A 14,972-nucleotide genomic window follows, 5' to 3' on the forward strand; every position below is an offset into this window, starting at 1 on the left:
AGTAGTAAAAGACTGAAATTTTTTCTAAGATCAGGAATAAGACAAGGATGCCCATTTTCACCAGTGCTATTCAACATCATACTAGAACTTCTAGCCAGAGCAATTAGACAAGAAAAAGAGAGTGCATCTAAATTGAAAAGGAAGAAATAAAACCATTCACAGATGACATGATTCCATATATATATATATATATATATATATATAAAAATCCTAAAGAATCTACAAATAAAATTATTAGAGCTAACAAATTAACTCAGCAGAGTTAGGGTACAAGGCAGAAAATCAGTTATATTTCTATACACTAGCAATGGACAACCCAAAAAGAAAATTAAGAAAAGAATTTCATTTGTAATAGCATCAAAAATAATAAAATACTTAGGAATAAATTTAACCAATGCATTGCAAGATTTATACACAGAAAACTACAAAACATTGCTAAAAGAAATTAAAGACACCAATAAATGGAAAAACATTCCATATTTATGGACTGGAAGACTTAATACTTTTAAGATAGAAATAATGACCAATATATATTTTTTAAATCCTAAAGAATCCACAAATAAAATTCAATGCAATCCCTATCAAAACCCCAATGATCTTTTTTGCAGAAATAGAAAAGCTCATCCCAAAATTCATATGGAATTGCCAAGGGGCCTCAAATAGCCAACAAACCTTGAAAAAGAGGAATAAAAGCGGAATTCAAACACTTCCTGATTTCAAACTTACTACAAAGCCACAGTAATCAAAACAGTGTGGTACTAGCACAAGATTGACATATAAATCAATGGAACAGAATTGAGAGTCCAGGATGAAAGCCATACAAGCAGGGTCAATTGATTTTCATTCAACAAGGATACCAAGACCATTTGAAAGAATAGTATTTTCAACAAACGGTGCTTGGACAACTAGATAGCCACATGCAAAAGAATGAAGTTGAACTCTTACCTTACACTATATACACAATGAACTCAAAATGGATCAATAATCTAAATATAAGAGCTAAAACCATAAAACTTTTAAAAGAAAACATAGAGGTAAATCTTCATGACTTTCGATTTGACAATGGTTTTTCTTAGATATGACACCAATCGATTCATTCCGTACAGGAAGCAACTGCTTTTTCCCTAAACTTTTCTATGTATTATAATGCTTTAGAAAATAAACTTAAATTTTAATGCCTTAGGGAAGTTATTTTATTATTCAAACAGAGAACCCATGGTGGCCAGACATTCCCCAATGCTGCGATGCTAAGATGAGTGAGAAATAGCTCCTACACCATAAAGTTCTTCAGAGTTAGTGGAGCTGATCTTAGGGTGAAGCTAGACTTGGGAGCTGAAACTAGGATTCACCCCTTAGAGGTAGCCTCTGTGCATGTGTTAGGAAGTTGCCTAGAAACCTCCGAACCAAGACTAGGTTTGGGTATATGGAGTTCTCAAGTGTCAGTTTCTGGGGAAGCGAACTGTGGGAAAAACATGGAGTTCTCTTGGCTTTTGTAGAATATAGGTCTTCACTGCTGTTCAAAATTAGGGCCTGGGGCTGCCTCTTTGAGGTAGATCAGTTAACAACAGAAACTGGGTAGTGCCTGAAAGGGTTAGCTTCCATGTTGATGGTAACAGTAGGTAGTAGGTCAGGAGGACAACTCAAAGGAGCCCCGAGAGAGATGAGATAGGACACCCTTGACTGACCACTTCTGACCTACTGGGACAAAGCATGGAGAGGAGGGATGAATGGGCCCTGCCCCTGTGGGAAACATTAGATGATGCTCTTTCTCTTAGCTACTCTTTTACCCATTGGCTCTCCTGAGGCCCTGCCATTCCTACTTAAAAGAAAGAGGTTATCAGATGACAGAATAAGAGATCAAATTTGTAAAAATCAGAGAAACAGATGAGATATGCAGAGAATGAGAAAAAGAAAGGTAGATAGTCTTGCAAGCAAATAGGGGTAGAAATAAGGCCCCAAACAGGAAGAGATTAGTGACATCAAAAATGGAGACAGAATGGGTCGCTGGAAGAAGGATAAGGGCAAGAGTAAGGAAAGAAACAGACATGAGGTTACTAAGAGTGCTTCAAGAGGGGAAAGAGTCATCTTGCAGTATTCTCTCTCCTTTTCATTGTTTAGACACAAGCATATTTTAGCTGTCTTCCAACTCTCTCCCTCTTCTCCCCTTTCTCCTTTATTCCGTAATAAATAAGTGTTCAGAGCCTGACCATACCATGCACTAGGCTAGAAATAAAGAGGAAAAAGATGAATGAAACCAACTCCCCGCTCTTCATCCGCTGCTTGTGAATTATGTGATGCTCTCCAAAGGGCAGGGATCATGATAATTAACTTGTAAGTTGGGCTGTAGTTGGGTGCAAGGCTGGGGTGGGCGGGGCATTCTGTGTATATCTCAGAGGAAGACTGATTTTGATCACCTCAAATTTGGGTCCACGGCTGCCAGATTGGCTGAAACTATACTTGGGCTAGGGAGCCCAGCGACCTGAGTTGTGGCTAAACATATAGACCCTTAAAGTTTATGGCTCCCCTGAGTGCTAGTTGGATAATTTAGGATTGCTAGGTAGGCAGCTGTGGCATCCTCACTCACTTATATGCACATATTGTGGAAGAGATGATTAGATTTTATCCACTTTTCCTGAAATAATACATATTAATGGAATTAACACACACAGAGTTATGTACTATTATCAAAATTTGATATAAGATATTTCACCATCAAATTATGGTTCCTCATCACATCTTCTTTGGAAATTGCTCTCTCTGCTGCAGATGGCATCACTAGGGCCCACATTTGGAACCTCTCCCAAGATGTGCCCTAGAGTCTATGGAGTTTGGATGTTTTATTCCAGCTCCTCCTCCACACCTTTTGATGCTGTCAGCATTCTTCAGAGTAGGCTCCTCTTAGGTTCCTTGATTGGCACATAATCTCTCCTGCCCAAATAAACTCTCAGCCATGCTTAGCAAGAAGCTGCATAACTCATAGGAAGTGAAATTTAAAATCGTCCCCATCTTTGCCTTTCTAAGCTGCTGCTCGAAAGAGAATCCAGTAAACATAGAGTGAGGTCTAGGGTTTCCAAGGATCTGTACTTTCCCCTATATCTGGAGAGGGGTAGCTGATGTCACTTCCAAATCTCTGGCTTGTGAATAGGTTCTTATTCTGCCTGTTTTTAAACATGCCACCCTCTCCCACTGTTGGCATCTGTGGGCCATATGGAAAGAGGGAACTTTTTCTCTTGAGCTTCTGTGAAGTACGGTTTATTTTCTAGTTTTTCCATTTCTCTTTTCAATGCTGAAGTATTTTTTAAGACTTCCTTTTAGTCAACAAGTGCCTTCATGTTTTGTCTCCTCTTCCCTTAGCAAAACCAAAAGTAAGGTATCCTTTGGCAAGGAGCCAGGTATATCACATCAAGGTAAAATGACCCATGGTTCCTCATTTTGACATTCAACTTACTGCCCAAAGGAAGATTTCAGTAGCCAACAGGAATGTTGCCCCTCCAAAGTGTGCCACCTCAGTGAGCCTCCCTGTCGTGCCCAGCCTGTGGACAGCCAGCCCCCACCATCACTTCAGTCCCCCGCCAAGCATGGGTGTACTGTGTAGGCAGCCATGTGGCCTGATAGTCTCTACCAGTCCTGCTGTCTCTCGGCTGAGAATCAAACCCATCCTGAATGATGGGAAATGTGTCCTCTGCTAGCTGTGTTTTCAGTGGAGCTCAGGGGAGGGAAAGGGCCAAGCCATTACTAGGGTGCTGTTGGGAGCAGTGAAAAGGCCACATCCTTTCCAAAGGACACTTTTCCTGGAAAGCCCCTGGAGCTTAGCTGGCTCATCCTGTGAAGCCGGTTCTGGCCACTAGGGCGCAGGGCCATGAACTCAGCCTGGAGGAAGCCTGCAGGGCACCTGGCACTCTGGAGGGACAGACAGAACAGGCCACCAGATGCAGACAGGCAAGGGAGGCAGGAGGATGGAATGGAAGATGCCTGGGCTGGATGGAAGTCAGTGCCCTTGGGTGCTGGTACCTGCCTTCCTGGCCACCGCTAGATCAGGATTCTGAGCCTGTTGGCTGTCAGGGCTGGACTGTGCCCCACAGGCACCACGGCAGTCCCCGTGGAATCCCCCAGGTGTCACCAGGCAGCATCCAGGAAACAGGCCTGGAAGGTCCCCATCAGCCCAGTTGGACATGCTCAGACACTCTGGGGCTCCCCATTCAGTGGCACAAACTCCAGGAGCCAGTGAAGGAAACAGGAACACACCAGGATGAGCAGTATGGCCAAAAGCTATTTATTCCAAAATGAAAAGCAAAATAAACAGGAGTCTCATCACCAGGGAGCCACAACCCCATCCCTGCCTCCTTCCTCTGTCATATGCTATCAAATAAGTTTCCCAGCCACAAATAATTATTAGAACCTCCTCCCCATGTGCCAACTCCAACCTCTGCTATGTATGATACAGGGGGCAGCCCTACCCCCAAAATATACAAAATGTTACACAAATACAATATGTACACTGGGGAAGGGGACCCACCTCCAGCAGCTCATGCCCTCGCCTGGTCTACATTAGCTCCATTGTCCTGCCTCAGCTGCCTCTCTGAGTAAAATGGGAGCCCCCATGAGGGAAAAATTGCTTTGGTGGGATTAACGCCATCAGAGAGGCCATGAGGCTTCCTCGAAAGAAATAAACTCTGAGCCTCTAGCTCTTAAATAACAATAATCATCTTCCAGAAATTTAAGGACTCAGCCCTGGCCAAGGCGGCAAAGGGTCTGCACTTGTTTGTCTCAACCCATTAGACAGGCGGCTTGTCTTGCTACTCTAAGGGTAAAAGGGTGACTGTGAAGGGGTGGTAGGGACATGGTAGGGGCACAGCCTCCAACCCCACTTCTCCAGGCTTTGCTGACGGTGGCCTGTTTTTATTATTTTTTATTTTTTAAATTTTTATCCATGACTATTTTTTAATCCCATAACTTTTTTTCTATAACTTTTCCATAACTTTTTTCCTTAACTTTTTTCCATAACTAACTTTTTTCATAACATTTTACCTACAGCTTTTTTCATAATTTCTTTAATCCCATAACTTTTTTTTTTTTAAATTTGGTGGCCTGCTTTTAGATGACAGTGATCTTCACCTCATCTGCACCTGTCTCCCTCATTAGATAGGGGTCTTATTTTGCTACTGTAAGGGTAAAGGGGTAACTGGGAAGGGGTGGCAGGGACATGGTAGGGGCAGACTCTCTGGTCCCATTTCTCCAGGCTTTGCTGACAGTGGCTGGCTTTTAGATGATTGTTACCTTCATCTTGCTCTCCTGAGCTCAGTAAAAAATGGGGATGCAGGGGTTGCTGCCCAAGCCTGGGCGCTCCTGGGGGTTCTGCATCTCATGAAGCAGCCGCATGATCTGCTGTGCGGTGGGGCTGTCGTGGGGAAAACCCTCCCCAGCCTCTTCTTGTTCAGGCTCCACACTGTGGGAGACCTTTGGAGACAGGGAGGCAGGGCTCAGAGCACTGTGTGAGCCCTCCCCTCATCCTGCCAGCCCACCCTGCCCAAGGGCTCTACTCACCACCCTGCTTGCTGGCAGCCCCAATCTCCTGGGGGGCTGGGTCCCATGGAGCAGGCTCATCAGCAGGGTTCTGGGCAGCTGCCAGGAATCTGCCATGCCACTTGTTGCAGTCGCCCACAAGCTGCAACACCAGCTCCAGCAGCTTCACCTGGAGGGAGGGGTGCTCAGCTGCCACGCCCGTGCCCACACCCAACCCCACCTCCACCCCTGCAGAGATGTTGCACGCCCTACCTTCATCTCCTCCTTGTCCTGAGCCAGCCTGCTTATGTACTCATTCTCCCGGTCCACGTCTTCAGCACTGACCTCTGGCTCTGGTATGATGTGATGTACTTTCCCGCAGGAGGACAGGGCTCAGACACTGGGGCCCCTCTGACCACCCTGCAGCTCCCCCTGCCGTGCCCTGACCTCTCGCTCACTGATGGTGTCTGTTTGTCCAGACAGCTGAATGCAGCGACATTCCAGTTTCTCCACCCGCTCCTTCTCCTGCATGAGCTCCACAAAGCGGCTCTGGAGTCAAAATAATGGGGTCACATCCCCGCAACAACCTGCCCCGCCCCCACCCTTCTTGGCCATGCCAGGAGAGACTCACTCACCTGCAGCTTCCCTATGGTCCCCTGCAAGGTCCGGTGGGTCTCCCCACACAGAATCGCCCCCAGTCCCTGGGGCTGAGGCTGCTGCCTCTGGCTCCTTCTGGGCCAAGGCCACCGGGTAAGACAGGCGCTGGCAGTGCACCCTTTGCTCCTTCAGCTGCCCATGTAGCTGTGCCTGCTCCTCTTCGGCACTGGCTAAAGCCAAGTTTTAAAATGCCACCTGCGGGCAGGAGGTGCGCATTCTTGTAGGGGGATACACAGGATGAACGGGCCAGGGCAGTAGAGAGAAGCCCTTCCCTTGGGGCCTCAGAGGGTGCACCTATTGGTCTCAGGTGAAATGGTGTCTGACCACTGGCTCCCAGGGAAGGGGTGAGGGTCCAAAGCAATCAGAAGGCAGAAAAACCAAGAGCATAAGGGTGTCTGGGAGGGAGGAGAGAGGGAGGCAGCAAAGGTGGGGCATGGGGAGTCAGGCTCATCATGCTCTCCCAGCTCTCCAGGTCCTCCAGGATGCTCAGCATGGACCAAGGCTCCTCCTCCTCCTCACTCTCCAGTCCATCTCCTATGGGGGTGGGGCGGGGCAGTGACCAGAGGGGTCCTCAGACAACCCAACAAGGGAGTACAGTGGGCCCACCTCTGCCCCCACCCTCACTGTGTAACCCGAGGCCAGCCCTTCCCCAGAGAGGAATGAGTAGCTGCTCTTTATTTTTATTGCATTTTTTTAAAGAGCCAAGGTCCCGCTATGTTGCCCAGGCACAGTACCACTACCTATCTACCTGGGAGTTCTGACCTGATCCATTTCTGACCTGGGCCAGTTTACCCATCCTTAGGCAACCTGGTGGTCCCCCACTCCCAGGGCACCATATTGATGACGAACTTAGCGCGGACACCCCGTCGGCATAATGACCAGCTGTTCTAAGGGTCTCTTCCAACTCTTCAATCCTATGCTGCTAACAGTCCCCTGCTCCTCCGAGGACTTTCTCCTCTTCCTGTGACTGGTCTCCCCTGTACCTTCCCCACGGAGAGCCATGAGGCTCAACTGGGCCTGTAGCTACTGGTTCTGCTTCCAGGCGCTCCTAAGGGGTCAGGAAAGAGAATGAGAAGGCATGGATGTTGCCAGGTCTCATCCCCCTCGGGGACCTGCCCTCAGCAACTCCCTTTCCCGGGTCTCCTGCAACTCTTGGCGGGCCATCTCTGCTACTCTTTTCTCTGGTGCTGCAGCTGGTCCACGAGCTGTATCTGCAGAAATAACTGCCTGTGCAGTGCCTCCTCCTCAGAGATCAGCTGCTGATAGTACTGCTGCAGGAGACCTTGGCACTGGTCTCCCTGCTGCGGCAGGCTCTGAGCCTCTTGGTTCTTCAGCTCCACCTGCAGGAAGACCCTGGGCGTGAGGGCAGGTGGTGGCTGGCTTCCAGATTCTGGGCCCAGAAATAGGGTAGCAAGGGTACTGTGGGACTCTGTCGCCTGCCCAGGCCCCTGGCCCCTTGCTCCAGGCCTAAGTGACTGCCTCCCTTGCGGAGAGCCCCATGCCTCCTTCCCCAGCCTCAAATCACACACCCATTTCCCACCATTTAACCTGTAAATCACAGGTGGAAAAGCAGAAGGAGCCAACCACCATCTGCTAAGTGTGCTACATGCCTAATGCTTTCCATGTATTATCTCATTTAATCCTGAGCACCTCTGCGAGGAAAATGCTCATTTCCTTTTTAAGTGAAAGAAACCAAGACTTAGAGATGGAAAGTAGTTCAATGGTGAGCAGTGGAACCGAGGCCAGAATTCAGTTTGAATCTAAGGAGCCTCTTATACCACTGTTTTTTCCCTGTGATTGGGGGTGCTCCATGTCTCTAGCTGGGACAATAGCCAGCTAGAGGACATTGGGAGGAGTCCAACGCTATCCACCTCTAAAAGTCAGAGGGCAGGAAGCAAGAAACAGTCACGGCACTGCCCTGGAGGCTGCTAGGGTCACCTGTACCCCAGGCTGGAGCTGCCTCTGGCCTCCCACCTCCCTTCCCCAGAGGCTGATGCCCACCTCCCTGCCCTTCTTGAATTGGGCGGGGGTTACCACCTCCTTCAGCTCGCCCAGATACTTCTTCAGTTCGTGTTTCTGGGAGAGTGCGCGCCTGATGGTGGTACGGTCGTTCCGCACGGTTTGCCTGAGCGCCTCCACCTGCTCCTCTCAAGGCTCGGCTTTCCACTCAAGCTCCAGCAGCCTGTTCTCTTGCTCCAGCAGCCTCTCCTCTTGCTTCAGCATCCTCTCCTCTTGCTCCAGCATCCTCTCCTCTTGCTCCAGCATCCTCTCCTCTTGCTCCAGCAACCTCTTCCTGCTCTTGGTTCAGGCGACTCAAGCCCTCATTTTCTTGCACATGGGCTTAAAGCTGTCCTGTCAGATTCTCCAGCTCCTTCCGCAGGTGTTCAGCCTCTGCTTGTAGCTGCTGCTCCACCTCGGAAGGCCCTGCTGGGGGCTCCGGGAGTAGGGGTTCAGCTGAGAAAGGAAGCGGCCTTCCGCTTCTGCTCTAGCAGCCTCTCCTGCAGCTCCAGCAACCTCTCCTCTTGCTCCAGCAACCTCTCCTCTTGCTCCAACAACTCTCCTCTTGTTCCAACAATCTCAGCTACCTCTTGCTGCTCTTGCTTCAGGCGACTCAAGCCCTCATTTTCTTCCACTTGGGCTTAAAGCTGTCCTGCCAGATTCTCCAGCTCCTTCCGCAGGTGTTCAGCCTCTGCTTGTAGCTGCTGCTCCACCTCGGAGGGCCCTGCTGGGGGCTCCGGGAGTAGGGGTTCAGCTGAGAAAGGAAGCGGCCTTCCGCTTCTGCTCTAGCAGGCTCTCCTGCAGCTCCAGTAGCCTCTCCTCTTGCTCCAGCAACCTCTCCTCTTGCTCCAGCAACTTCTCCTCTTGCTCCAACAACCTGAGCAACCTCTTCCTGCTCTTGGTTCAGGTGACTCAAGCCCTCATTTTCTTCCACTTGGGCTTAAAGCTGTCCTGCCAGATTCTCCAGCTCCTTCCACAGGTGCTCAGCCTCTGCTTGTAGCTTCTGCTCCACTTTGGAGGGCCCTGCTGGAGGCTCCGGGGGCAGGGGTTCAGCTGAGAAAGGAAGCCGACAATAAGGGCCTCTGGATTCTCAAAAAAACCCTCCTCTTGGTGCATAGCTCCTCTCAGGTTCCCCAAACTTGGCCTCCCTGCTAATGACTCCTCGCGCCCTGATGGTAGCCAATCTTCCAAGCCACTTTCAGGTACAGACAACTGTGGGTGGCTGACAACAGGCACATTTTCCTCTTTGCTGATGGGGACATTGAGGCTCGTGGAGATGACAAGACTTGCCGTCTCCTGGCACAGACCTCTTTCCTTCTGCCTCAAAGCCTTTCCATGCATCCACCTCCCTGGGGCATTCTCAGCCATCCCCACAGCCCTCTGACGCCAGTCCTGCTCCCAGGTCACCCCAGCCCCAGCTTACCCATCTGGTTCCTTAGTTCAGCCAAGATCGTCTCCAGCTCCTGTACTCGACTCATGCTATGCACTCTCTCCTCCCTCAACGTGTGCACCTGCCCAAAGCACAGGGGGAAAGGGCCCTGCAGAGAGGGGCTGGCAGCTGGACAGGCTACCATCTCCCTCTCTGCCCCTACCTCCACAAAGCCCAGACCCATGACGACCTCTGGCTGTGCTCCTCCCATTTCACAGATGCCTGGAACAATCAAGTGACCTATCTACGGTGGGGGCTGAAGGGTCAGGTCTCACCTGCTCTGACATCTCCCGCATCCTCTGCCACCACATGGCACTCTCTCCATGCAGACACTCGGCATACTGCTCTCTCTCCATTTGCAGATACTTCAGCCACTCCATCACCTGCAAGAATGGGCACAGAAGTTAGGAAGGGCTGTCTGGTCCTCACATGCTTCTGGCCCCCTGGGGTCACCTTCCTTCCACATCCCTCCCTCTGCAAAGCCTCACCTGCCCCAGGTGTGCTTCCAGCTGTGCCCATTCGTCTGTGGGCTGCTGTAACTGCTGGTTAGCATCAGGGGCTTCACACCAGCTAGACAACTGAATGATGAAGAAAGAGAAGTTTCAATCTGAGGAGCCTGGGCTGTTCCACACAGTGCCCCTTAAAAGGGCTAGAGCTAGGTTCAATGTACAACTTGGTCAATAAAGATCTCTACTGTGAAGTTGCTTTCCTTTAGAAATAAAAAATTAGGTAATTTTAAAGAGATCTCAGGCCGGGGATGGTGGCTCATGCCTGTAATCCCAACACTTTGGGAGGCTGAGGTGGGTGGATTGCTTGAGCTCAGGAGTTAGAGACCAGCCTGGGCAACATGGCGAAGCCTTGTCTCTACAAATACAAAAATTACCCAGGCGTGGTGGCATGCGCCTATAGTCCCAGCTACTTGAGAGGCTGAGGCAGGAGGATTGCTTGAGCATGGAAGGCGAAGGTTGCAATGAGCCGAGATCACGCCACTGCACTCCAGCCCAGGTGACAGAGCGAGACCCTGTCCCAAAACAAACAAACAAACAAATAAGAACTCTACTCTCTATTATTACCATGGAATAGTCGAAGTGTTGGCTCGAACCTCAGAAGGAAATAAACAGGCTCATGAGCTAGCCGTATAAGTGTAATCTATAAAATAATGATTTTCATCTATGCTGCATTTAAAAAAAAAAAATTTAAGCCCTAAACCTGAGATTCTGATTCCCCAGATCTATGGCAGGGCCCCAATCTATAGATTTTTAGCAGTCTCTAGAGGATTCTATGGCAGGACCAGAACAAGGACTCAAATTTTCCAGCTCTTGGCTGGAGCCTTCCCATACCCCACCACCCCTGGGGCTGCAGCCTCTCACCTGTTGAAGCGTGAGCTCAGTGAGTTCCAGTTTCTTTTTCAGCTCCTCCAAGTCACACTGCATCCCTGCCTTGTCAATCAGTACAACTTGAAGCTGCTCTGCCAAAGCTGAGTTCTCCTGCTTCAGCTCCTTATTGCTGTTGCCACGGCCAGAGGCAGTAGAGAAAGGAATGAACAAAGAACAGAAAGGGCTGCTTTGGTGATCAGCCCTCTACCCTCACCTGACAACCACAGAACCATGGCACTGGAAGGGACCTCAGGAATCAAAAGTCACAGGTGGCAGGCCAGAGAGAAGACATGAGTTCCCCAAGGCTATCCCATGAGTCAGAGGCACAGCTGGCCCTAAAGCGTAGCCTGTGCACGCATTTAAACCTGTATGACCACGTCACCATGCTCACATGCAGCCTTCCCACCTCCCAGCACATCACCCACGCTAAGGGCCCCACACCTCCCATCCCACCCTCCCCCGTGCTACCTGTTATTGTATAACTCCAGCCTGAGGGCATCGCTGTCTCTGGTTAACTGGTTGTTGTACTGAAAATACAGAAAGGTGAAGTCAGGATACAGCAGGCAGAGGAGCAGCTGGCAGACTAGGAACGACAGCTACAGTGACTATTCCACAGTAACACTTTCTCACTCTCAATCATGCCTGACACGTTTGCAAGGCATTTCCAAGCCCACAGTCTCATTTGTTTCTCAAATAACTCAGTAAGGGTGGAAGGGACAGGGAAAGAGATCGAATTTATAGCTGGCTACCAGAGGCCCAGAGAAAAAAGAGAATATTACTATTGTTATTACCGTTATGACTTCCATTGTTGGAACCTTTATTGAGTGCTTCACCAGGCACCATGCTACCAATCCCATTTAATCCTCACAACCACCACAGGAGACAGTTACTATTATCACCTCTATTGTGTAGTTGAAAAACATGGGGTATTAGAGGTTAAGTGCTTGTCTAAGATCACTCAGACAGAGCTGGGATTTGAACACCCAGGTATATCTGATTCTCTAAGCCCATTTTTTCGCCGTGAGGCAGGAAAATAGGATCTGGAGGCAGGGAACATAAGGCCTGTTCACACTTCAGCTATAACAGGAAATATCCTCTCTATGGGGCCTATGGCTAAATGACTTTGTAACTTTACTTCATCCTCTCCATTTACATAGGGCATACCCCAAGTAACCAATGGAATCCTCTAGGGGGTAAACTCCCAAAAATTCTGTAATGGTGCCTTTGAGCCCTTATGCTCGGGTGCGCTCCCACACTGTGGAGTGTGCTTTCAGTTTCAATAAGTCCCTTCATTCCTTCCTCGCTTTGTTTGTGCATTTTGTCCAGTTCTTTGTTCAAGACGTTAAGAAGCTGGACACCCTCCACTTTTAACAGCAGGGGGTGGGGGCACAGATGGAAAGGGAGATAAACTTGTGTTCAGTTTTTGAAGAGTACATTCTCATAGTCCAAAACTCAGAAAACACAGAAAGGAAATATCTCCCAGCCACCCTGGTCCTTTCTCCTGAGTTTTTTACAAATCCTTGCAGACATGTTTTATGTATATTATCATAGTACACACACACACGTGTTCCCTCTCTCTGCACAAATGTTAACATACTAAAGATACTCTTCTGTACCTTCACAGTGCAAGTACCATATCTCCCACCTAGGACTTGACCAAGGCCACAGCCAGGTAAGGGCAGGGTAGGCACTTGGCCTCCGAGCTCTGCATCCAGTGCTCGCTCCCCACAGCACCCCCCAACTCACCCACAGCAGCCGACACAGCCCCAGGCTGACTCTAACAACCACGCACAAAAGCAGCGACAAATGGCCCATGCTGCTTTCTGGGCAGGACACTCCATCCCACAGAAGGGACCTAAAGGTCCCTCACTTCTCCATCTGGAAAGCTGGGCTGCCAGGGTATGGGGCAGGTGGTTGGACTCACCCTATCTGCCTTCCTCTGCTCCTGCTCCAACTCTCCCACATGCTGCCAGGAATACAGCAGATGGCTGGCCAGATCCTCGGCCTCTTCTAGAATGAGAGAGGTTGAGATGGGGCCCAAAGGACTCCCCCTAAAGGCCTGTCAAAGCACCAGGTTGAAGGATGACGGGTGCCCAGATTCCCACCTTCAAACTGCCTGGCAGCACGTTCAGTGTGATACAGTGCTGTCTTCAATTCTGCTTTCTCAAACATCAAGATTCTAATTATCTGAATTGAACCTTTAGGAGAAAAGCCAAGCAAATGCTGAAAGAGGAGGAAAGCAACATTCTCCAGAGGACAGGAGGGAACTTCACACCCTCCACTCACCTGTAATTGCCTCTTTAGGGCTCCCCGGTTTTGCTGGCTTTCTTGCTTTTCCTATAGGAAGAGGAAGACAGAGCTCTTACTGGGGGAGGCAGAGATGGCACAGCAAGGGACATGCCCCTAGAATGCCACCAATGCCCCAGGACAGGCCCACCCATGGGACCAGGTTATCAGGGACCCTGTGGGGATGAGGTGGAATCTGGGGAGTGAGCCTTTTTCCCCAGGCTGGGGGAGGGCAAGATGAGACTGGGGCCTCTACATCTGAATGCCCCCCAAACCCAGCAGTCATGCCGTGAGCAAACAAATCATTTCTTCTAGTTGCTTGACAAGTTTTTGGTTGTGCTGTTTCTGCGGGGAGAGTCAAAGGAAGGTGACCAAGGATGGCCCCCTCCACTCTATTCCCCAGACCAGGAAGCAGTAGACAGGGGCCAGAAATGGATTTTAAAGGCAAAGTTCTCAGACCCACTAGGACCATGAACTGGTAAACTCTCCTCAAGCTCCCAAGGACAGAGGATTTGGGTCTTTGTTGGTTTTGGCCCGCAGCCACAGAACTGAAAGTCCGAATCTGGATTCTCCCGAAAGGACAGTAACATAAACCTTTAGAGATGGAGTCTGAGAAAAGCTCACCCTTCTACCAGCTTGTGATTTAGAAAGGTGCATTCACTCAACAAACATTGACTGAGCACATACGGGCCAGGTATGGTTCTTCATAGCAGAGATGTAGGACAGAAAAGGACAGACAGGATCCCTCGGCCCTGAGGCTTACATTCTACTGGACCTTTAAATCGTGGACTCTCAGAGCTAACAGAGACTTTTGATCCTCTCTAACTCTACCTCCTCGGGAAACACAAGCCCAAGGAGGAGAGGTGGCTTGCCCAGAATCAAAGAGCAAATTAGGGCCTGAGTCAGAGTGGAAATACAGGGCTCCTGACAACAAATCAGGCCAGTGCTTCCCTGAGAAGCCACAACCCCAGGACATGTGTGGCAAGGGCTGGAGCAGGGGTGTCTGGAGAAGAGACAGTAGGCAAAGAGGGCAGCAACAGAAGAGCCATGATGCCTGTTCCGTGCTCTGGGGTCCCTCTAGCTGAGGCCTCGGCCCCCCTGCTCCCCATTTGCCCTTGGCATCAGGGACCCCCAGCCCTTTCTTCAGGGCCCCAAGGGGAAACTGGAGCCCAGGACTTGCAGCGTGGAATTGGTGGACCCCATTGAACTCTTACCAATGACTCGATGCTTTTATTCAGTCGACTGATTGTTATATAACTCGAGTCCAGGGCGACTCTTACCTCTTGGTATCTGCTCTGAGGCACGTGAAGACAGGAGGAGTTGGAGGAGGATTGAGGGGAGAGGTAGAGAGAGCAATCATTAGGGTTGGGGGGAGGGTGTGAGCGGTCTCAGCTGGCAGAGGGGCACCCAGCCCCCACTGTGGGAGGAGGTTGGAGGGCTGGCCTGCAGGGTCACTGGGTCATGGCCCAGGGCCTCTGACTTCCAGATCCTTCAGGGTAGCGGATGATCCAGAGCCCTCCACACAGATACCTGTTGCTGACTACAAGAGATGAGAGTGCGCATGGAAATCTTCTGTCCCCTCCATGTCTAAGCCCTCTGACTTCCTTTCTTCCCCAGCAACTGGCAACGTTTTCTTTTCTGCCTAACTTGGACCCTTCATCCCGTAACCTCTTTGTGCCAACTTCTCTCATGGTTTTTATCTCCCCACCATCCCTCCCTCCCAA

General features: G+C 49.9%; 1 protein-coding gene across 1 annotated transcript; it reads right to left on the reverse strand.

Moving 5' to 3' along the window:
- Nucleotides 1-1,884: 1,884 nt before the first annotated feature.
- LOC101131916 (golgin subfamily A member 2) lies at nucleotides 1,885-14,939 on the reverse strand. The gene is given in 16 exon segments (XM_055362753.2): nucleotides 1,885-5,457; nucleotides 5,545-5,692; nucleotides 5,776-6,051; nucleotides 6,138-6,186; nucleotides 6,188-6,343; nucleotides 7,333-7,499; nucleotides 9,113-9,210; nucleotides 9,581-9,668; nucleotides 9,862-9,969; nucleotides 10,075-10,164; nucleotides 10,957-11,092; nucleotides 11,431-11,489; nucleotides 12,887-12,972; nucleotides 13,068-13,299; nucleotides 14,463-14,635; nucleotides 14,729-14,939. Coding segments are annotated over 14 exon segments (1,809 nt in total). The 3' UTR covers nucleotides 1,885-5,457; nucleotides 5,545-5,692; nucleotides 5,776-5,895.
- Nucleotides 14,940-14,972: the final 33 nt, after the last annotated feature.

This window comes from Gorilla gorilla, chromosome 16 (genome assembly GCF_029281585.2).
Source record: "Gorilla gorilla gorilla isolate KB3781 chromosome 16, NHGRI_mGorGor1-v2.1_pri, whole genome shotgun sequence".
Taxonomy (NCBI): domain Eukaryota; kingdom Metazoa; phylum Chordata; class Mammalia; order Primates; family Hominidae; genus Gorilla; species Gorilla gorilla.